This window comes from Bubalus bubalis, chromosome 19 (assembly GCF_019923935.1).
Source record: "Bubalus bubalis isolate 160015118507 breed Murrah chromosome 19, NDDB_SH_1, whole genome shotgun sequence".
NCBI classification, from domain to species: domain Eukaryota; kingdom Metazoa; phylum Chordata; class Mammalia; order Artiodactyla; family Bovidae; genus Bubalus; species Bubalus bubalis.
Window position 1 is genome coordinate 36,415,721 of NC_059175.1, and position 23,950 is coordinate 36,439,670.

At 45.2% G+C, this 23,950-nt stretch overlaps 1 protein-coding gene across 7 annotated transcripts in view; it reads left to right on the forward strand.

Moving 5' to 3' along the window:
* Positions 1–21,442, forward strand: part of GDNF (glial cell derived neurotrophic factor) — a 29,005-nt gene extending 7,563 nt beyond the window's left edge. For 4 of the 7 annotated variants that reach the window (XM_006062987.4, XM_006062988.4, XM_025270447.3 and 1 more), the window contains one exon: positions 18,293–21,442. In XM_006062987.4, the coding sequence (XP_006063049.2) occupies positions 18,293–18,777 (485 nt within the window). In that variant the 3' untranslated portion in view covers positions 18,778–21,442. 7 annotated transcript variants of the gene reach the window in all.
* Positions 21,443–23,950: the final 2,508 nt, after the last annotated feature.

Sequence of the window (23,950 nt, forward strand, 5' to 3'; positions counted from 1 at the left end):
CCAGTCACAAAGCAAGCAAGGTAACGTTAATCTTATTGATTGGGGTGGGGGGAGTTGTGGGGGAAGGGAGGTTTTTTCCAAAACTGATACTAAGTCATCAGTAGTATCAGTAGTATCAATGGACACGATTCTGACTACTGTATTTACATTTGAACCAGCAGAGCACACCCGATTCTGTTTTATCTATGGGAAGACCCAATAGATCCTTGAAAGAGAAATGTTCCCAAAGAGAAAGTGAGCTGCATTCTAAGCCAAATTGACTTCTTTCCAGGTATGTTCAATTCGGTAGCAAGTTGTCAGTGCGGGGAAGGCAGGATAAAGACAATGTGCAGACTTGGAACACTCCACCAGTGTCAACATGCCCCTGTCACAGTGCTGACATTTATATCCTGCACTGTGCACCGTGCAGTTAAGGCTTATGCAGAAAACATTAAGTCACTCATCATTTGAAAATAGAAAGTGCCATAAATACTGATCCCTCTTCTTGGAATGCTTGGAACTTAGTGATTGAGCAAAGGCTCTTTCGTGCTACCTGAGTCAGTCATTCTGTGCTGTTCAAAGGGGGCTGGACTGCACCCTGTCTACTCATTCACCCTTGAGATCGCATGTATTCTGCTGGTTCTGATGTAAATGAAGCAGCCAGAATCTTGTTCCTACCATTATCACGTGTTGAACTAACCGAGTAGAATTCGTAACTGGCCCACTTGTCTGCACAGAGGTTGACGATAAAGTTCATGGGCTGTGGCTGCTTCTTGTAGCAGCTTCAAACTTGTCTAAACTTAAAGACTTGTGGTTTTCCTTTCGGGTCATCCAAGACTTTTCCGTTTCACCGTATTTGTTTGTATTTTATCATTGTGCTTTTTATCTGTGTCTTCACTAACGTGTGATTAGAGCAGGCCTGAGGCATGTAAAAGGTGAAAATAGGTCTTGTGCACAGATGTCATAGCATTTTAGAGCTGAAAGGTAGCCCCTAAAATTCCCAGGCCTAAAGACGTAAAGCAGTTTATCCAAAGTGCCAGGGTTCCATGATGGCAGGAGGAAGATTGCTGAAGCCAGAACCCGAGTTTCTCTAAACCCCTGAATTGCAGAGCGTTCAGTCTTGCTACCGAGGAGAAAACACTTTATATGGGAGGATAGTTTTCAACTAATGAATAAAACTGTGTTGCACAGGGTTGCTTGAAGTTTTTAAAGGTTTGTTAATCATAGTCATATACCAGATCTCAGCTGTGCATGATAACTCTAAATGTGTTTCACAAAGCATAAAATGCACATGCTTTTTAAAACGTTGTGATCTAAAAGCACTTATTCATTCAACAAGTAATTAATGTGTGCCTGTGTGTGCCAGACACTGTCGTAGGGGCTAGGGAATCCTCAGTACACAGACAAAAGCCCCTGTCCTCACAAAATGTACTATGTAATAAAGGTACAGGGTGTGGGGCAATTTGGTGGCATTGTAAACTAAAACCTTGGTCAGAAAAGGTGGCCTTTTTGTGTGACCAGAAAACAACTAGAAACACTGAGCACTGCTAAATTATAATTGCAAGTAATCCACAATGCATTGTAATATCGTGGGGTTCCATTCTACCGGTTTTGCAGCAAGTCACAAAATTTCCTAGAGAAACAATCTTGCAAATCAAGCCATCAAGTTCTCAGACTAGCCCACAAAACTCTATGTAACCTTGATCAATTTGAGATATGATTCACAATATTGTAAAGCTGGAGACTCTTCCCAGGTTGTCATTTCCCATAATCTGCAGAAGGGGGACACAGCGAGAAATCCTAGTTTCAACAAGCAAGAGCTCAAGTTCACATCAGTTCAGTCAGCCTGGCCACTCAACTGTTACTTAACAGCTCCCAAACCTCAGTTTCCTCATCTGTGACATAGGAACACTATTCATCCTGCCTCCCGGGGCTGCTGGGAACAGAGTTACATGAGGCAATGCTTTGTTAAGCCCATGCCCCATAAGCAACCATTGTACTTGCCACGCTGCTGCTCCCAACCCGCACCCGGTGAGTGCCTTTTCTCCCGTCCCAGGCTTTCAGTTCGGCCTCTGCCAAGACATTGCTCTAAATGGTGGAATTTCAAGCAGCTCAACAAAGTACAGAGAGGGGAAGAAATGCAGGCCTTGCGGGGAGGCTATTTTGGGCCCCACGGTCAGTCAGTCGGGTCAGTCAGTCGGGCCAGCCTTGCGTGGGATTCTGCCCCTGGGTCAGCTCCCCCTGGCTCTTCCCAGGTTTCACAGCTCCTTCCCTTCCCCATTTGCTGAGGCCACATAGTTCCTACGGAATTTTTCCCACCAGATTCCCATGGTCATGTTAGGGAGACCCTCGTCCCCTATGGGGAGAAGGGAGCCAGGACACCATAAGATCCTTACATGTAAGAGATCAAGGAAGCTGTGAGCTGGAGGCTCCCTGTCTTGAGATAGAGCATTTCTGTTTTAAGTGATCCCACCTGGATATTTAATTCAAGCTGCTTCACAAACCCAGCAGAAGACTGTTAGTGAATTTAGTAAACTTTCAGCTTGTTGTTATCCAGCTAAGAAACCTTCTAATGCAACAAGGTAGTTAAATGTTAGGCTTTCAAATCTAATGTTGTGGGATATAGAGTTCAGAATAAATAAGCACTGTCCATCTATTTTTTTATTATTATTTTAGGGACTATATGAACAGACAATACTGTAATAAGGTCCCTAAGTTGGAAGGGGGCTCTACCATTTGGGATGAGGTGCTTGGAATCAAGAAATCCCATGTCAGGCTTTTAGGAAACACTGATTCCTCACTCAAGATCTGAGACCAACATCTCATTCTGGCCTCAGTCTGAAGACCTATTTCAAACTGTTGCTGTTTAGAGAAATCTATTTCAGGCTTAATATGAATTGGCCAATCTTAGGACCTCAGGCTGATCCAACAGCCAAAGAATTATTCTCAGAAGATTCTCCTTTCACTGATAGAAAAATAAAAGCTCTCTAGCATTTTCCCTTCCAAATGTCCCTTTCTTCTTGGTTTACTTAGCACTTAATGGTCCATAGCCTCTTTATTCAATTAAAACATATTCTTTAATCACTTGAGCTCAATCAGGAAGCAAGTATTAAATATCTTTCATGCTCTAGGTGCTGTGTAGGCATCTAAAAGGCAAAATTGTGAACTTAAATAGCTTATGATCTAGTTGTAAACTATGGATAGGCAGATGGGTGGGTGGGTGGGTGGGCGGACTATCAGTCTACTGAGGCGTGTGCATTAGCTGTGGTCATGGTAAGAATTCCTAGGGATGAAGTCACTAGGATTTGGAGATCATAGCAGGAAACAATTTGGGGGAGAGGGAGGATTTGAGCTAGCACTTGAAAGATGTGCATTAGGAAAGGAAGGAAAAGGAAAAAGGGCACATTCCAGACCAAGGAGAAGCACAGTCCAGTTTGTGATCACGATATGAGGAAGGGGCAGGTGGTGGATACAAGGAGGAGGCCAGACCAGTCGCCAAGTACTGAGAACAGGTGGCGGGAAGTGGTGTGAAATTTAGGCTATCTCTGTAGGTGATACCCAGATTATGAGATGCTGTAAAATCCAGGAAAAGAAGGTGCTTGCTCTGTTTCTGATGGCAGCAGGGTGCCACTGGGGTATCTCAAGCAGGCAGGTGGCAGCAAGTGGGATCTCACTGCTAAGCCTTCTTGCTGCAAAAATTATTCAAGCCCCAGGCTTCATGAGTCTATAGCATAGGCTGTGCCCTTATTTTTAAAAAGTGTCTAGGTGTGGGCATAATTGAATCAACCTGTTAACAAGTGAAAAGATACAAATAAAAATTTAAAGTTAGTATCATACAAATAAACTTATTTACAAAACAGAAATAGACTCACAGACTTAGAAAACAAACTTATGGTTACCAAAAGGGAAAGGTGGGAGGGGGTAAACTAGGAGTTTGGTACTGACAGATACACACTACTATATATAAAACAGATAACCAACAAGGACCTACTGTATAGCACAAAGAACTATATTCAATATCTTGTAATAACTTATATAATGAAAACCTGAAGAAGAGTAGATACATAAAGAATATAAATATCAACTATACTTCAATTAAAAATAAAATAAAAACAAAAAATAAAGTTAGTATCACTACATCTCTGCTTTTCACAGAGTAACCCAATTTTTAACAAATAGGGTTTTTTAATTTATTGAGTATAGTTGATTTATCATGTTGTATTAATTTCTGCTGTACAACAAAGTGATTCAATTATACACACATATATGTATTCTTTTTTTATATTCTTTTCCCTTATGGTTTATCACAGGATATTTAATATAATTCCCTGTACTGTAGAGTGAACTCCGGGAGTTGGTGATGGACAGGGAGACCTGGCGTGCTGCAGTTCATGGGGTCGTAAAGAGTCAGACATGACTGAGCGACTGAACTGAACTGAACTATGGAGTAGGACTTTGTTGTTTATCCATTCTATGTATAATAGTTTGCATCTGCTAACTCCACATTCCTAGCCCATCTTCCCCCAACACCCCGCCCCCTTGGTAACTACAAGTCTGTTCTCTACATCTGCGAATCTGTTTCTGTTTCATGGATACGTTCATTTGTGTCATATTTTAGATTCCACATAAGTGATATCATAGTTGTTAGTCTTTCTCTTTCTGACTTACTTCACTTAATATGATTAACCCTAGGTCTAGCCATGTTGCTGCAAACGGCATTATTCCATTCTTTTTATGGCTGAGTAGTATTCCTCTGTGTGTGTGTGTGTGTGTGTGTGCGTGCACGCACGCGTGTGCACACCATGTCTTCTTTATCCATTCATCTGTCAATGGACATTTAGGCTGTTTCCATTTCTTGGCTATTGTGAATAGTGCTGCTATGAAAATAGGGATGCGTGTATCTTTTTGAATTACAGTTTTGTCTCTGGATCATACAGCAACTCAATTGTTAGTTTTTTGAGGAAACTCCATATTGTTTTCCACAGTGGCTGTACCAATTTACATTCCTTTACCAACTGTGTAGGAGGGTTCTCTTTTCTCCACACCCTCTCCAGCATTTGGTATCTTTAAATAGATTTCATGTATTGTCCTAAAATCGAGTAAGTTTGAGCTCTACTGGGTAAGAAATGTTATGTATCCCTATTGTACAGATGAAGCAATGAGACCTAGAGATTTACTCAGGGTCACAAATTTAGTAAGTGATGAAGCCAGAATTCAAACCCCAAACTTCCAGTCCCCAAACTGGTAATTTTGGCTTAATACAGACTGCACTCTCACATTAGTAGATTAAGAAAACACAAATCTTGACTTGCTAAAAATACATTCACTATCTGAAAGATGTATTTCTAGGAAAATCAATTAGCCGAAGCAAGGAGTATTATATTTCCTCCAGGTCCTTTCTTTGATCTCTGTTTGGGCCAGAGTGGACCTAGGGTTATTTTATTCATGATACTTCAGAATCCAAATCAGGACATTTTAGGAAGAGAAACATGCATTTCTTCACACACTCCTAAACTATCGATGCTTTTTGCAATGAGGGAAGGCTCCCTAACTCTTTGGGGCAAAGTGAGGTCTCCTCGAATACTTGAGGCCTTCGGGGGGTGCTTGTTCTCAGATGGCTTCTGTTCCGCCCAGGGAAGGGAGCGTCCACGTGGGAAGCCAAGGGCAACAGCCCGGCCCGCACAGCCACCTCTATGGGAACGGGAGTGGGTTTGTCTAAGCAGATCTTAGGTCTCTACTGAGAATCAACTGGTTAACTCAGTAGAGATAAAACCCGCTTTTTAATGATTTTATAGGATAACTAAGTTGGAAAGTCTTGAAAGTCTTAAAACTTTTTTTCGTGTAAACCTACAAAATTATGTTGAAAAACTAGCACACACTCCTAAGGTAACATCTGTAATTTTCCAACAAGTTTAAATAGTTGTAGCAGAAGTAATTTCCAGCCCATTTGGCAGCTAGACATGTGCTTCAATATTTTTGGCAAAACTTGGGAGCTGCAAATTTAGCTTATTCAATTTGTGGGAAATTATCCAAATGTATCAGCTCAAATACATTGATTTTTTTCGTCAGAAAAGGTCCAACTTCATTTTCATTTCAAATACACATGTTAGTCTGCCTCTTTGGCAACCACTACCTTTTGGATCCTAACTGTAAGATGAATAGATGGATGGGTGGATGGACTGACAAGCAGAGCATGCCTTGCTATGACTGCCTGGCCAGAATGAAATATGGAACCACCCAGTTTGATATTTCTTGATTTATTCATATGGGACTTTTCCTCAGTAAAATATTCATAGTAAACTGAACACCCACGGGTCTTTTTCACCAAGATGGACTTCTTGTTAGCATTTTGCTTCATTTTTTTTTTCTAAACCATTTGAGTATTACTTTCAAATCTAACAATAGTTTAGTGTGAACCTTCTAGGAGCAAGGACATTACCTTATGTAACCACAGTTCAGTTATCAGTCTCAGGAAACTTAACATTTGTACAATACTGTTATCCAATAGATAGTCCATAATCACATCTCCTCAATTGGCAAGAATGTCCTTCATAGTTTTTCTCCTTAATCAGGGGTCACAAATTGCATTTGACTGTTGTGTCTGTTCATTCTCCTTTAATCTGGAATTAGCTCCCAACCCTTTTTTCCCCCTACAACATTTTGAGAAGTCTAGGCTGTCTTGCCTGCGGTTCTGCAGACTGCTGCTCGGGTTGCATTTGTGGGATTGTTGGCACTTGATTAGATTCAGGTTCACATCTTTGGAACACTGTGTTCATGATGACGTGTCTTCACATCGTGAGTCACCAGCACCAGTTTAGCCCAAGGAGCCTTGCACACCCGGACTGTCCTTACAGGTATCTATCCACCAGACAGTGCCTTGCAGTAAAATGAATGAGGTGGGCAAGAAGTGCATCTGTCTGAGGAAGTCCAAGGGTGATCGTAAAACTGGCTGCAGGAGTATTTGTCTGTGGACTGGGCTCAGAATGCAGCACACGTGGAAGTTGAGGATCTGGACATGGATTCTTCTAAAACTCCCCGTAGACTCTAGAAAGCCCTCACATACTGCCCCCCTGAGGGATACATGCCACAGTCTGAAGACACTGACCAATGCCATGGTGAACACAAAATATTGTTTATGGAGTCAGTTGATGTTTGTGTAGTTAATTTGAGGGCATTCCTAGGAAGAGGGAAGAAGCAGCCCAGACTCCCAAGACGGGTCTGCTCCTTCTGCCCACAGACCACCATGCCAGGGCCCCCAGGCCTTCTGCTCTGTGGGACATGCTGGATGAGCAAGGGGCCAGTGTCTGCGTCCCCTTCAGGGTGCTCTGTCCATGAGCCAGCCGAGTTGATCTTCACGCTGCTTCCTCGAGTGTAATGTTGATGAAGGATCATCATCAGCTGTGAAAACCATAGACCTGACTTTGTGGGCCATTTGTTAAATACCTCCAGGCCCTAAGCTAAAAACTTTTCTCCCATTCCAAGTAATGATCCCCATTTTAGGGGGAGGTTGGGGCTGCACAAAGTTATAGGCAACCCAGCCAGACTGGACTTGGGAAAGCCTAACCCAACACTTACCTTGGGACCACATGACCACTTCCTGCCAGTGCACCGTGCTGCTGCATAACTCTCCTATGTCAGAAGGTCAGGGAGGAGAAAAGTCAAGTGGAGGTTTTGAATGCAGCTGGTTTTGAATGATTGTTGTTCAGTTGCTAAATCGTGTCTGACTCTTTGCAAGCCCATGGACTGCAGCACGCTAGACTTCCCTGTCCTTCACTATCTCCTGGAGTTTGCTCAAACTCACGTCCATTGTGTCAGTGATGCCGTCCAGCCATCTCATCCTCTGTCGTCCCCTTCTCTTCCTGCCTTCAATCTTTCCCAGCATCAGAGTCTTTTCCAATGAGTCAGCTCTTCTTATCAGGTGGCCAAAGTCTTGGAGCTTCAGCTTCAGCGTCAATCCTTCCAATGAATAGTCAGAACTGATTTCCTTTAGGATTGACTGGCTTGAATGATACTTCTAGCTAATTCCCTGAAGAGTATTTGAGAGTCCAGTGAAGTCATTCACTGAGGGGTAGAGAGCCCCTCTTCACTCTGATGGCAGAAATCCATCAGGCAGGCTGGAATGGCTCCCTTTTACCCTCTTTATTCTCCTTTCAGCTTTTCAGTCCTTCCTCTTCTTGCCAGGTCTCTCCGGCCCTTCGAGTTCCTTCTACCCAATGCTCAGTTAATAGCTTCCCAGGTGGCTCAGTGGTAAAGCATCCTCCTGCCCATAGGAGACCCAGGTTCGATCCTTGGGTCAGGAAGATCCCCTGGAGAAGGAGATGGCACCCCACTCCAGTATTGTTGCCTGGAAAATCCCATAGACAGAGGAGCCGGGCGGGCTACAGTCCATAGGGTCGCAAAGAGCTGGACATGCCTGAGCAGCCAAACGACAAGAGCAGTGCTCAGCCGGCCCTGGGGAAGGCCCAGGAAAGTCGGATGCAGGCCCCGCGCGATTGCCAGGCCCCTCGGACTGCAGACAGGGCCTTTTGGGAAGGAGGGAGTGAGGTTCCTTTGCTTTCCAGGTTCCTCTGGGGTTTCCCCTGAAAAACCACCCACCTTTGTTAATACCACAAGGGATATTTTCCCTTTGTGTGCGCTTAGTTTCACTGGGTAACTTTCTCACCCTCCCCATAAAGTGTTTTGTAAGGACAGTAGCAGGGCCCCTGGCGTGCACTCTTGAGTGTGGGTGTTTACAGCCGGCTGTGCAGTGCTTTCAGCTCACACCGGGTATTCATGGATTAGCCGACAAATGGACACCCTACTGGGTGTTTTCCTGACTTAGAAGCAGAAGAATGAACATTTTCCCCTCAGGGGAGCCATTTCTGTATTACCATAAAATTATTAACATCACTAGAATAAGAGCATGGACCACATAGGTGGAAATCAGAGCAATTGGAATCTGAATAACAAAATGAATATAGTCCATCTTTCCTGAGTGAAAGTTTTTGAGCTATTTGTATTCATGGAGTAATTTCAATTACAATGATGATAAGTTTTCTTAGTTAAATTGTAGGATAAATAGCCAAGAAATGGTATTTCTAAGACGTATGTGTGATGTTGGTCAAAGTAGGCAGAGATGGTAAATAAAATGGCATTTTGGTTGGGCAAAGTGGCCTTTAACAGTATATCCAGAACTCCTTTTTCTGAATTTTGAACTGGTTGGTCTTTTCTTCTGCCTTGAGAGGATCCAGAAATACTTTTTCAAATGACAAAACACTGGTGTTTTTATAACACAAATACTTTACAAATAAACCCATGTCATGTTTTATTACCAGCCAGCCACTGGTCATGAAGAGTAACTCCAGTAACTCCAGCAGTGGTCACGAGGACTTAGTAAATGGCCTCAGCTGGTGGCTGTTCATAGAATAGATGCCGTGGACCCTTCTCGAAGTGACCAGGATGGCCTATCTAATGCTAGGTGAATACTCTGTCCAAAATAGGAAGGCCAGGGTAGTCATTACATAGTGCAAGATAACCTCAGCACTCTACTGCTTAGGGACCCATGGGCGCTTTTTTAAAATGATTTCAATTGGGTGGCAAAATCAAAACTTTTAAATAGCAGATGACAGAACTTTGAATTTTTCGGAGAACTGGTACATCCTCCCAGACCAACACTGTACATTTCAGAGGTCACAGAAGGTCAGATTAAAAACAAGGTGCAGTTTCCAAGACAAGCTGTGGGACTCTCACAATCCATTTGGCAGCGGTTGCCATGGATGAGTCTAGCCTCTGAGTTCTAAGACCTAAGCATGTTTTCTTAAATTGTAGAATAAACAGTCCAGACATGGTATGGCTCATAAGTATGTATGACATTGGTCAAAGTGTGACCTACATATGATAGAAGCAGCAAAATCATAAATAAATAAAACAGAGATTTTGAGAACATGTTTTATTTTGAAAAATAAAACCGATTTTGTTGGCCATTTGGGTGAGAAGGGCTGGAGGAGCATAGCCTGTTGGTGTCTGTGCTCTTAGAGATGATGGGCTCCATCTCTGCCTTTCCAGGTGGAGACTGAAATGTAAGGCTGCCTCCCGCAAGAACCTGGATATTTTGAGACTCAGATACACGGCCCTCTGTACATATCCCTTCACCTCTCCTAAAGACGACATAGGAAGGTGACACTTGGTTATTTCAAAAGTAACCGAGATGTTGAGACAAGAGGCAAACAAAAAAACGTTTAGGACTGCTAAAACCTCTTGTGGGGTCTCCTGGGGCCACAGTGGTGGTGGCTGAGCAGAATAGCGCTGGGACATCAGCAGAGGTGGTCCTCTCCCTGATGGGGGTGACTAGAGATGAGTGTGAGGCAGGGGTTTCCCACTGAGACTCGAGACTGTCCACATCTTAGGGTGTCAGCACTGGGGAGCCCCCCTCCCACCCCAGAGGGATAGACGACCTCAGAAGGATTGCCTAGTCCAAGGTTGCAAGGCTGAGCAGGGACTGACCCCGGATGGAATCCCGGGCTCTGTCCTCTCCAGCTCTGCAGTGAGACTTTGTCACTTGGCGCCAGTGTGAGTTTGAGGAGCTTCCGGAGACAGGGCCTCTCTGTCTGAATCTGCCGCCGCCCTTGGCTGCCGGTTTTCCGGTTTTTACTGGGAAACTGCCAGTTCTGCCTTGGAGTGACATGCAAGACCCAGGAGCTGGGAGAGGTGCCCCTGACCCGCATGCTTTTCCCTTTTTGGAGACAATATACTGTATTCTGTGGCCCGTGGCAGCCTAACTTCAGAATTTACTTAATGCACCTCCATGCCTGCTGAACTTTCCAATGGAAAGTGTTTCTCCCTTCGTGTTCTGAATGTGGTAAATGCATGCAGTGAAATCAGCCTGCCTTGCCCTCCTTCCAGAGTAAGTTGCCACAGGCTGAGAGCAGACAAGCTGCACCACGTGGAATTTTTACTTAAACACAGATAGGCAGCTGGGAGCACTGGAACCAGTCTGAGCTTTGAAACCAAACCGACTGAGTCCACTTTTATGAGCCACGTGACCTTGGGAAGATAGATATTTATCTTCTCTGAGCCTGTTTCCTGCTCTATAAAGTACAAATACTATGCAACCCCTGTTTTAACCTTGCAGGGATGTCATTGGAGTTCAAGTTCAGGTTGGGACCTTTCTCTTGTGACTATTAAGTACACCAAGGAAGCCATCGCTTATAATACAGGATGATACCATTTCTAATATGAGGAATTTTAAAGGTGAGGCTCTACCATGTAGTTCTTATTTCAATATTAGTGAAAGAAAATGTTTGTACATTATTGAAAAGTAAAAATAACATTCTAAAGAATGACATTAGTTGGGAATTCTCTTGAGAGGTTATATAAATCTTAGGGTGATCTTTTCTTTTCATACAGACGTGCATTTGTGTATGTGTTGGTCTTTCCTGGATGACTCAGGGGTAAAAAAATCCGCCTGCCATTTCAGGAGATACAGGAGATGCAGGTTCAGTCTCTGGGTTGGGAAGATCCCCTGGAAGAGGGCATGGTAACCCACTCCAGTATTCTTGCCTGGAGAATCCCATGGACAGAGAAGCCTGGCGGGCTACAGTCCATGGGGTTGCAAAGAGTCAGACAGAACCGAGCACAGCATGCAGAATCACATAGAAGTGTATATGTATATATGCACATACATGCGTGTATATGTGTGCATGAGTATACACACATACACAGAGAGAGAACTTCTCTTTTCCATACACTTGGTCTACAGAGCAGTTTGTACTTTACCTGGGCTTCAGGTGGACAGTGAATATCAGAGTAAATATCCTCCCCTGCCAAGGGGGTTTCCACTCGCCTCCTTTTGTAGACCGTCTTTCAGGGGAGGCTCCATACGTGAGGGTGGGCTGCCCAGCCCCCAACGCCCCCAGACGCAGCATCTTAGGCCTCATATCCAGGGTTGAGCCCACCCCATAACTGGGTACTGTCTGGAGCGAGGGCACCCGGGTGCTGGTTGAAGATGTGCGTTTCACCTGTGTGGCCCTGGCTCAGGCCGTAGGTCACGTCTGTGGACCTCAGCATATTAACTCTTGCCCATCCAGTACCCAGCAGCTGGGTGATTTCCAGTGAAACATAGAGGCAGGAGCCCCAGAACAAGGAACATCTGGGTCTTCTCTCCAGCACCCCTGCATCCTTGAGGCTGGCTCTGGCCTGGAAGATGGCTCCTATACAAGAGGCCCTCTGTGGGTACCAGAGTCCCGGCCCCTCTTCTCTGGGCCCCACAGAGACCCCTCCCACTCTAGGTAAGGGGTCACATCCTCACTGCTCTGTGCACAACCTTGAGCTTGTGGGCTCCCTCCGGGGCCCCTGGGCGGAAGACTGGCTGAAAAGTGGCTCAGAAACCCGGCCGGGGAGAGGAGGGTGACCATCCAATAGGAATATAAAATGACCTTTTTGATTAAAGTATCATTAACCTGTATGCTTTTTTTTAAGAGAAATCTAACATTTAAAAGAAAACTTTGTCCACTAAATGCCAGCCTAGCCAAGATAATGTTTTGAATTATGTGCTTTTTAGTTTGGCTATTACAAGGAGTACTCCCAGGTCTCACCATTGTTCCTATAAAAACTCAATTAACTTTACAAGATAGTCAGTGTCCCAGGCCTTTGTTCCTGGGGTAGCATTATTGTTTTTTTCCCATAATTGAGGAAGGCTAAGTCTGGGGAGTGAATAGTTTGGTTTGTTCCCGGAGTCTGGCCCAGTACAAGGTTTCACTTGTTTAAATAACATTGTTTATATGAAGGACACATCAAAGTTTAAATATTTTAAATAGAATAATGCCAAAATATTTAGTTGCACACTAAAAGGATGACTTAAATGCATTTTAGCATTTTGATTTTTCAAAAACTTTAGCTTTTAGATGTCCATGTTTTCCGAGATCGAGCCTCCAAGTGGGTATGGGAAATGAGCAAGTGTTTGACCTGTTTTTTCAAAATGATGCTCCTCTTTTGTGGTTTGCAGTATTTTACTGTCAAAGTTCTTACTAACAATGGCCATTTGTGTAGCTGACATGCTGCCAAGCCCTTTATAGAACGAAGAAAGTGATATGGCATCAAGTCTTCATTTGGGGAACTAATCCAAACACAAGCCCCTTTCTTTCCACTTTGCTCAGTGAATTCCAGGAACATGGAGGCAGCCATGGATTTCTTGGTTCCTGCTGGGGAGTTTACTTGCCTGGGCTGTGCAAGTAAACTGGGCCTCTGCAGGATGCTAAAGATTGGCTCAGTGAGATGCATGGCTCCCAACACACCCCACAAATACCTCGTGTTGATAAATGGAGGTCTCTCTAGAAATTAACTCAGTCAGCAGCAAAAGGCCTGGGATTAGGAATTTTCCATTGGAAGAGACAGGCCTCTTTGCTCTGTGGTTTGGAAAATATCATGTTGCCCTTTTCTAGTTTCCAAAATTCATATCCATGTACAACTTTCAGCATAAATATTTATTGTTTTACTCTATTCTTCAAGAAGGAGAAGAGGATGGGGAGGGCAGAATCCCTTCAGTTTAATTAGAATTGCCTATGTCCTGAACTTGAGGCTTAAATAAATATTTCCACCTTAACAACAAGTTATGAGGGAGATGTCCCATGAAGGGAGAAGTTCTCATAGCTGCTCTCTTCAGTTTAACACAGGGAACACGGATTAACTGCTTCCCCAGTGTCTGAAAGACTTTTAATTCAAGCTTAATGATCCATTCACCACCTCACCCCAAAGCATAAATGATCAGTGCATCCACACTGCTACACACATCACCCCAAGAAAGCCAAGTAGAAATTAAAATAAAGAAAAAGGAACTAAACATTCTCACAGTAAAAGATAAGTATGTCCCAATCATTACTGAGGATGGCTTATACTAAAAATTCACTTGCTAATTATCTGAAATTCAAATTTAACTTGGTATTCTATATTTTACCTGGCAAGCAAAGCCAGTGGACAAAGGCATACAGTCAAAATGTCATAAAAAGGAGGGACAGTGTTTTTCTGGAACTTTGAAATTGTCGGGCAATTAATAAAACATTATAAATGCTGATTCAAATCATCATTATAATTCTAGTAAAAAGAATGTAATTTATCATGATAAATTAATGAGTCTAAACTAGTGTAAGCTGAACTTTTGAACTTGAATGTTTTCCCGTTTATGTTAAACTTTCAGTAATATTTCATCCTCATTTCTGATTGATCTTTAGTTGATTCAGTTTTAATCAACTGAATCAGTTTTAACTTCCATGTTCCTAGGTTCTTAATTTAATGATCTATTCAAGTGTTCTTAAAGAGAACCAGAGACTTCATCATGTGAATCCTTTTGTAAAACAGAGTCTTTTAGAAATTTGAAGGCTTTTTTTTTTTGTATTTTGACTAATCACTAATTTATTGGGGCTTCTTCCCTCATGGCTCAAATGGTAAAGAGTCTGCCTGCAATGCAGGAGACCTGAGTTCGATCCTTGGGTCAGGAAGATTCCATGGAGGAGGAAATGGTAATCCACTCCAGTATTCTTGCCTGGAGGAGCCTGGCCGAGAATCCCATGGGCAGAGGAGCCTGGCAGGCTACAGTCCACGGGGTCGCAAAGAGCTGGACACGACTGAGCAACTAACATTAACTCATTTCTGATTAATCTTTAGTTGATTGTTAATCAGTTTAGTTGATTCTTAATCAGTTTTAGCTTCCATATTCCTAGGTTCTTAACTTAATGATCTATTCAAGAGTTCTTAAAAAGAACCAGGAACCCCATCATGTGATCCTTTTGTAAAATGAAGAGTCTTTCAGAAATCTAAAGGCTTTTTCTTTTTTTTTTTTTGTATTTTGACTAATCACTAATTTATTAGTTAGAAGTTCAGACTTCTGTTCATGTTTTTGAAACCAAGCACACCTAGTTTCCTCTTATATAGCTTATTGTTGAAAGAGTCACAAATAGCACAAGCAACTCATTTGTCAAAATAAGTAGTTCATGTCTTTAACATCGAGTGATTTTTTAAATTTTTTAGGGAATTCCCTGGTGATCAAGTGATTAGGACCTGGTGCTTTTACTGCCATGGCCTTGGTTCAATCCCTGCTCTGGGAACTAAGATCCAGTAAGCCCCACAACACAGCCAAGAAATAATTTTTTTTTTTAATTTTAAGAAAAGAGAAGGAAAGGAAGGGAGAGAGGGAGGGCAGAAGGAAGGAACAAAGAAAGGTGGGAAGGAAGGAAGGAAAGAAGGAAAGAAGATTCCTAAGGGACTCAGGTAGGAAACGGTTCAGAGGAAATTTTGAATCCAAATACCCTCCCACTCTCCCAGTATTCCTGGAGAAAACATTGCTCCCATGGAGCCAGAGCCTTTCAGAATCCTCGGAATGAGGTGGGCTTTGAGAGCTGACACTGTAAAGGTGCGGGGGAAGCTGGCAAGGGAGGCAGCTCTGAGACAGTTATCTGCTCTCAGGTGGGAGATGACTGTATTTCTGGGCACTGGGGCTGCCCACGTGATGGAGACTGTGTATTTTGGAGACTTTCAATTCATCACAGTGTGGCTGAACTGAAGCCCAAGTGTCCCCTTGAGAAATAAAAAGGACTCTCTACCCTCGTAAAGTGACCTTAGTCGTTCAAAAAAAAAAAAAAACAAAACCATTGCCGGCCTCCAAGGACCAGATCCTATTGTAAGCTCCCAGGATCCATTGGTGAACAAGCCAAGCAGAGGTCCCTGCCTCCTGGGGGTGACATTCGCTCAGAGAAGACAGACAACAAATAGTCACCATGAGAAAAGTTTGACAGTGTGTTGGAGGGGGTTGAGTATTATGCTCTGGGGGGAAGAGGGCAGGAGGATCTGGATTCGGGGTTGGGAGGAACCGAATTTGAAACAGGGAGGTCAAGGTGGGGCTGGGTAGCAGTGACTTTTGAGCAGACTTGCAGGGGATGTGAGTGTGAGTCACTGGGTTCTCTGTAGGAACAGCGTTTCTGTAGAGGGAACAGCCAGCAAAAGGCCGAGTGCCTGTTGGTGTCTGATGTGTGTGGTTCTCAGCCATGACAATTTTGCCCCCAGGGGACATCTGGTCATATCTGGAGACACTTCCATTTGTCACCGTTGGGATGGGGGTGGAGGCTAGTACGGGTGTCTCCTGGGTAGAGGCCAGGGGTGTAATTAAACATCCTTAAACGCTCCCACAACAAAGGATGTGCCAGCCCCAGTGTCAGTAGCGCTGAGGTTGAGAAACCCTGTGTTTGAGGAACAGGGAGGAGGCCAGAGGAGCTGGAGGGGAGGCAGTAAGGAGGAGGGAGGTCGAACACGAGGTCAGCGGTGACAAAGGCTGGGACTGGGGTGGAGCGTGGGGGGCGTCAGGGAGGACCTTAGGCCAGTGTGGACTTTGGAGGGCTTGGAGCAGAGGAGAGACATGAGCTGCATTCACAGTTTCAAGAGCATTGCTCTGGCTGCCAGGTGCAAGACAAACTGAAGGAGGGTAAGGGAATGCAGGGGCTCGGGTCTGGTGAGATTATCCAGGCAAGAGGCGACTGGCCAAACACCAGTGGGAGCAGCTTCGAGACCTCTGTGCATGGAACCACCCAGTGCCAGGTTTTAGATTTAGAGTTAGAATTACGAAATGCCATACCATCCCTGCTCTTTTCATTACTATATGTCCTATATTTTGCCCTAATATAGATAATATTATATATTAGCTATCTATCTGTATAGACAGGTAAGAAAGAGGAATAGATATGGTTAAGTTGCCTTAGTTGAATTATGTCTTACACACTAGGATACCTGATACCTGTTTTAGCAATTCATTCATAACAAAACAGTTTGACATGGGTTAGGTACAATGTAATCCTCTGCTTTACCATGGTCTTGGCAAAAAAAAAAAAAAAAAAAGTTCACTCTTGCTAACAACTCTTTCAGGGTATATTTTTCTAAACAATGTATAACCCTAAACATCCTAATTACCTGAAAATGGGATCATGTCCAACTCTTTGTGACCCCATAGACTATAGCCCACCAGGTTCCTCTGTCCATGGAATGTCCCAGGCAAGAATACTGGAGTAGGTTGCCATTTCCTTCTTCGGGGATCTTCCCAACCCAGGGATCAAACCCACATCTCCCACATTGCAGGCAGATTCTTTACCATCTGAGCCACCAAGGAAGCCCTGGAAAAGCGATGAGGGGAGCATAAAAGATCTAGTGCCTAATACATGGACGTCTGAATTACTTTCCTCTTTTAGAAATATATTCAGTTGTTCAAATAGTTTCTCTTCTCTTACCTGATCAGCTGAAGCAAATGCTTGAAATACAGCAAAAATGCCAAAAAACCTTGAAGTCATGCATTTGCCCAAAGGTCTCCAACACCCTAGAAGCATCACCTCAGTCACTGCTCCATGTGATCTTCCTAAGCATGTGTGTTGTCCTGTTTGCAGCCACAGCCATTGGGAATCGTAGTGACAGCCTGCAGCAGAGGCAGGACCCCACCGTGCCTGTCCACAGGCAGCATCGCATTCCATGTATTGCTGTGATGCATGTAAACATCATATGATCTGACCTTGTATTTTTAAAGTCCTGCTAATCCAAGGAAGTGGTAAATTAGTCTCTTTATTAGTGAACAGTGGGCTGTTTTTCAGTCTCTTAATGTCTTTTAAGGAAGTTTTAAAATATAGTTGAATTCAGGACTTTTTCATGTGATCTATCCAAATGGTTCTTCCACTCAGCAGGGCAGAAGTGTTGTCAGGGTGGAGTTCAGGGAGGAGCACTTGACATTCCAGGTGAAAGCAGCAGTGTCTTCCAAGAGTAATCCTTCTTTCACCCTCTAAGACAGGGTTTCTCAAACTATGGCCCAGGGACCACCTACCTCAGAACTCCCCCAGGGCTCCTTAAACTGGTGTCCCTGGCCCCTTCCCCACACTTCCCCCTAAGGGTCGGCCAGGTCTCTGTATTTTCCCCCGAGTACCTCAGCACAGTCCTGCCCACACATTTGAGAACCCCGACTGCAGGTTACCCTTATTAGAAGAAATGACTCTCCATCAGCATCTCAACATAGACTTGTTAAAAATGGCAGACGTCATCCACGTGGAAATTCCATTTCTAAGGATTTGTTCTCCACAAGGAAGTGTGTCATCCCCCTCCCGTGTTAGTCTTGAATTTCCTTCCTGGGAATCTTGGAGGGTGCCTTTTGGCCTTTGTCCTTGGGGGTGTACAGTGGTCCCTGAAGGGGTCGTTTCACCATGGGCGGGGTGGGGGACCATACTGGGTCGCCTTTCAGAGAGACCGATCTTAGAGACTCCTTGAAATGGTCGTTGCTCTCGCCTCATGTGTCCATCTCTGTTTTCTTGTTGCACAGCAAATATGCCAGAGGACTACCCTGATCAGTTTGATGATGTCATGGATTTTATTCAAGCTACCATTCGAAGACTGAAAAGGTCACCAGAGAAACAAATGGCCGTGCTTCCTCGGAGAGAGCGGCACCGGCAGGGGGCGGCCACCAGCCCGGAGAGTGCCAGAGGGAAAGGCCGGCGCGGCCAGAGGGGCCGAAATCGGGGCTGCGTCCTCACCGCCGTGCATCTAAACGTCACTGACTTGGGTTTGGGCTACGAAACCAAGGAGGAACTCATTTTCAGGTACTGCAGCGGCTCCTGCGATGCAGCCGAAACAATGTACGACAAAATATTAAAAAACTTATCCAAAAGTAGAAGGCTGGTGAGTGACAAAGTCGGGCAGGCGTGTTGCAGACCCATCGCCTTTGATGACGACCTGTCCTTTTTAGATGATAACTTGGTTTACCATATTCTAAGAAAGCATTCCGCTAAAAGGTGTGGATGTATCTGACTCCGGCTCCAGAGACCGCTGTGTATTGCATTCCTGCTACAGTGCAAAGAAAGGGACCAAGGTTCCCAGAAAATGTTTGCCCAGAGTGGAAGATGAGGACCAAGGAGGCAGAGGAGGAGGAAGTGGAGGCAGAGGAGGAGGAAGGCAGCCATTGTGGGAGCCTGGTGGAGGGAGATCCAGCTACAGAAAACTGGACAGGAGAGAGAGAAAAGACAGCCGTCCGCCTTCTCCCGGATGGCAGCTGACGTCACCGGAAGCTCAGGGCCGGTGTCCCTGGTTGGGTGTTGCCATCGTTTCATCTGATACAGTCCACCGCCATGGGTCCCGGGCGCAGTCGCGGATGCACTTGAAACCAAACCAGTGTATCTCCTGTGGTTTGCTTTCACATGTCTAGAGACACCAGGGAAACGGTCCTCCTGGTGTCATTCCTTGTCATTGTTTTACTGCTGAAAGCAAGAAAGGTTTATTTTTCTGTCACTCAGTGGAGACATACCCCGGAAAGGAGGGGGAGAAAAAAAAAATCAAAGATCCAGGAGAGATAGTAACCTTTGCTCTGGAAGGTTCAGGCCTGAGGTTTACTCCAACCAGCATTTTGGGGAACGGTGGGTGATTGATTTTGAACATGGTGTGTGGGGTGGGAAGAAGTTGGCTAGGAACCAAAAAGGCTGTCCTCATGACTAAAACCAAACCTGAAGGTATTTCCTTTCTGCCCTTGGAAACAGGAAACCAGTGTGGTTTTTCGGCAGCATTCTTGCAGGAGAGCGTGCGGGAAGGCCCCCAGCTGCACCGGGGCAGGGAGGCCGCTGGGCTGTCGGTTTACAGAGAGACAGATGTTACATACACCCCAGCTCCGTTATGCGTGGTCACCAGTGACCAGAGAAGCTACTCGATGCAATGCATCTGTTTCAGATACAGAAATATAGAGAAGATATTTATTGAGATTTAAGTTATTGTTATTTATTACCGTTCACTAATGAGTTTCTCTCTTTTTTCCCTTATTTATTAAAGTTTCTTTTCAAAGGTGCCAAAGTATATGTGCTCACAAAATGCAAAGGAAGGTGGCAAAGGAAATTTTAATTGGGGTCAAGGGTCCATGCTTTTCAAAGTATTAAAAAGACTTTCGCTAGGCAAAAATCACTTACTTTACCTTTTTAAGAAAAGCCCTTGTGTGATTCCACCCCCCTCTACCCCCCAGGTCTCAGCATCTTACCTGGTTTTATATGTTAGAGAGGAACATGTCAGAAGGAACATTTCTGATGGGCCTTCCTTTTCAGGAGCAGTGTGTGGAGACCGTGGCATTTGCCCTCATTTCTACATGGTTCCCTGTCCCAGCAGACAGGCCATGTGCTCCATTTCCTGCTGTGTTGAAGCTCTCACCCTCCCATCCACATGTATCTATCTGTGATATGCATAACCACATATGTCAAAGGTTAAAGTCTCTTTAGTAGGTGGTGCTGGACTCAATGTTGACCTCAAAGTAACAGTTCTCTCAAGTAGCCGGGGTTCTGCCCTGATAGTGGAGACTCTTCCCCTATCCTTCCATCCATCCACTACCTTCTTGAGAAACACGTCTAGGCCCAGCATAGCCAAGGAGTGCTGCAGACCTTCTGGAAGTGGGGTCAGCCTGGTTGCCATACAAGCCACCAGGGGCTGCCCCCATACACCTGACTCCTCCTCAGAAGAAGGTGGTCGGGAAGGGTGGATGTGGAAGACGGGCCCTGGCCCAGCCTCGGCATGCCTGCCCCACCACATGGATACTGAAAGCCTTTGACAGGGCAGGGACACAGGGTGAGAAAAGCTATCTCAGCCACCAGGTCATGGATTTGTCTGGTCGCTGCTGCCATGCTCAATGCACTGGGCCCTATTTTAAGAGCTTGTGACATATCTCATAAGAGGGATTTTTATCAAAGAGGTTATCTATCACTACATCACTACCTTAGTGGCTATTAGCTCAAGTGGTACAGATTTGGCAAATAAATAGCCTACTGGCCTCCCTCAAATAATCATGTAAATTTTACCAAGTAATCAAGAAGCACCAGACATCCCTTCCCCACCCCCACCCCCAAGGACCCAAGCTGCCCATCACTCTGCCCGCTCTGTTCTTTCTGCTCCCCTTGCACGACTCGGAAATAGAGGAAAAGGGCCTGCCTCTCACCTTCTCTTGGGGCCTAAGGAGGGGAACTTGCTGAGGAATGGCCTGCTCAAAATAGGGACAGGTCGAGCTGACCGGTTGTTCATGAAGTGCAATTTGATGCAGCCCCAGATCATCTGTCCAATTCAGAGAGTCCTGGCAGGTCTGGTGGCCGGCGTCCCCAGGGGTCAGCCTTAGCCCCAGCTCCCTGTGGAGACTCTCTGCCCACAGGGGCGGTAGGATTCAGCGGATGCTGACAGCTCCTTCCCAGCATCACCTACACACCATAAGCAGGTTTTCACTGAGGCAAACCACTCCGCCAAAGCCACAAAAGGGTAAAGTTTGTGATTTTTTCTTTATTGTTGCGATTACCATCTGATCCAGTAAGGAGTGCACTTCTTTGGAAGTTCTCACTACTCTGATCTGTCTCAGTCGTTTGTGTTATACAACCAAAGTTCTCTACAGACTTTATTTTTGTACAATATTATTTTGTAACTTTTTACAAATAAAAACTCATTTCTATTGCTCTCTCTACGTCTGTGCTATCTCACCGACCCAGGGACCACAGCTGACTCAGGCTAGAAGTCCGTCCCTTTCACCACTCAGCCACTGGTTGGTCAGTGACCTTGTCCATCAACTCTCCACAACCAATCAGTACTCAAGTGGGGAAGAACTTACAAAGTTCTTCTTTATTCATTCCACAGACTGCGACATTGTGCCAGGCACTGTCCAAGGCACCAAGGATCCAACAGTGGCCACAACAATCTCTGCTCAACAGAGACTGAGCTCTGCTCTCTCCTTGTGGAGTTGATATTTCATTTAAGGAGAGAAAGGCAATATTCCAAAAAGTATGTAGGGGGTTGAGTGTCAATAAATGAATCATCATTTATAAAGGATACAAATAGGGTATCATAATAGAAAATAACGGGCCTGCTCTAACGAGAGGTCACATTGAGGCAGAACTTAAGAAATAGATGGGAGTGTCCTGGCAAAACCCTGCGGCAGGCAGGCGCTTGGACGGCGCCACAGCTTTGCACAATCCCGGGTGACGCCCGAGGTTCACGTGGGTTCTCCGCCCGCAAAGTAGCAGGATCCGGGGAATTGTGCAAATGGTGGCCCCGGGCTTAGTTGTTCTGGTGGCAAGAAAAACACACCGAAGAGAGGAAATGCCATGGCCCGGGGCTGGGGGAGGAGAGCACGCTTCCTCCTCGGATGACACCCCGAGCTGTGTCACCCGAGGCCTTGTGACTATTAAAAGGCGGCCTTGTACAGCGTTTCAAGCCCAAAACAAAACTGATGCTCTTAAGACTCTTCTAAGTGACCACCAGCCTAGACTTTCCAGCGGAGCGTGTCAGTACAGAGGGAGGGAAACGCCCTCCCTCTCCCCGCCGGGATAGTGCCTGGTACCCACCCTGGGCACTTGGAGTCCTGCCGCCAGGGCAACGCTTAGGCCTGGGCGCTTTCTCCATGCTAAATTCTGGTCCACAGTTCGGAGAGGAATGCAAACACTTGCTCATCTCCTCTCCCTTTACCATTTCTCCAAAGTGTGTTCCCAGGATGACAGACCAGGTGAAATATTCCTTAAAAATGGAGTGGTTCTCTGATCAAATAAGTTGGGAAAACATTGAGTTATATAACATCTTTTTGAAGTTAAAAAGAGAAATGTAGGGCTTCCCTAGTGGACTCAGTGGTAGAAAATCCACCTGACAATGCAGCAGACAGAGTTGATCCCTAGCCCCAGAAGATCCCACATGCCACTGGACAGCTAAGCCGTGCACCCCAGCTACTGAGCCTGTGCTTTAAAACCCAGAAGCCACAGCTCCTGAGCCCACGAGATACAACTACTGAAGCCCTCCTGCCCTAGAGCCTGAGCTCCACAACAAGAGAAGCCACTGCAGTGAGAAGCCCACACACACAGCTACAGAGTAGCCCCTGCTCGCCTCAACTAGAGAAAACCTGTGCAGCGATGAAGACCCAGCAGGGCCAAAAATAAATTTAAAAAGAGAAATGTAGAACCTACTAGAGCCTTTATTAAACTAAGGAACATTGTGACCACCCAGGAGTAGCATGGAGTGTGCAGATTTCCCCAGATGGACCATGAAAATGCCTATGGCTTTGTTTGCTTTCTCTTAATATCTGTTGACCATCCCTTGAAACTACCTTGGGCCATGTTGCCTGCTCCTGTAAACATGGGGATGAGCAGAGAGGGGGACTGGAGATTTGTAAAAAGGCAGAAACACATGGGGAAACAGCTAGGGAGCTCCCCATGTGCACGTGTATACACACACACACACACACACACACACGCATTCTGGACATTTGGGCATTGTGGGTTTCTTGTTCAGCATGATTAACCAGTGGTCAGCTTTGGAAGTTCCATTCAACCAAGAAAGAGAGTATGTTGAAAGCTGGGAAATTCTTAGCAGCAATGAGAAAAGCAACTTTCACGATGCTTACCACACATGCTCACCCAACTCAAGTTGTTAGAACCACCAATGCTTTGGCTGGCCCATAGTCTGGAGTGGAGGAGGAGGGGTGGATGTCCCCTCACAGTGGTCCTCAGAGGAGTATGGCTCTTGTTGGGCATCAGAGTCCCTACTGCTGAGGATGGTGTGAGAGTACAGGGTCAGAACCCTGGACACCAGGTTCAGATGGTATCATGGAGCTTGTGCCCACCATCATCTCAGGCTGGTTTTCTCCTATGCATCTGATGCCCAAGTAGCACTTTAAAAGAACTTTTAAAAGAACCAGTCCACTCCCAAAGTAAAGATGGGAAATCAGAATTCCATTAACCTAAGTCTCAAAAACAGAAAGCCCCCTCCCCTTCACACACAGGGACCCTCTTGGGCCACGGCTAACTTGCTGCCTGACCTCAGCATCACAGGGAGGAGGGAGTCCACTCCTCACACCATCCACCTTTGCTTCTCAGAGCACAGCGGCGGGGAGGGGATGAAAGTGTCAGCCACATGCCCCAAGCGTTTTTCCACAAGGTAAGGAAGTGTCTGAGCCCCAAGTATCTCCTTGAGACGCATCTTTGTTTAA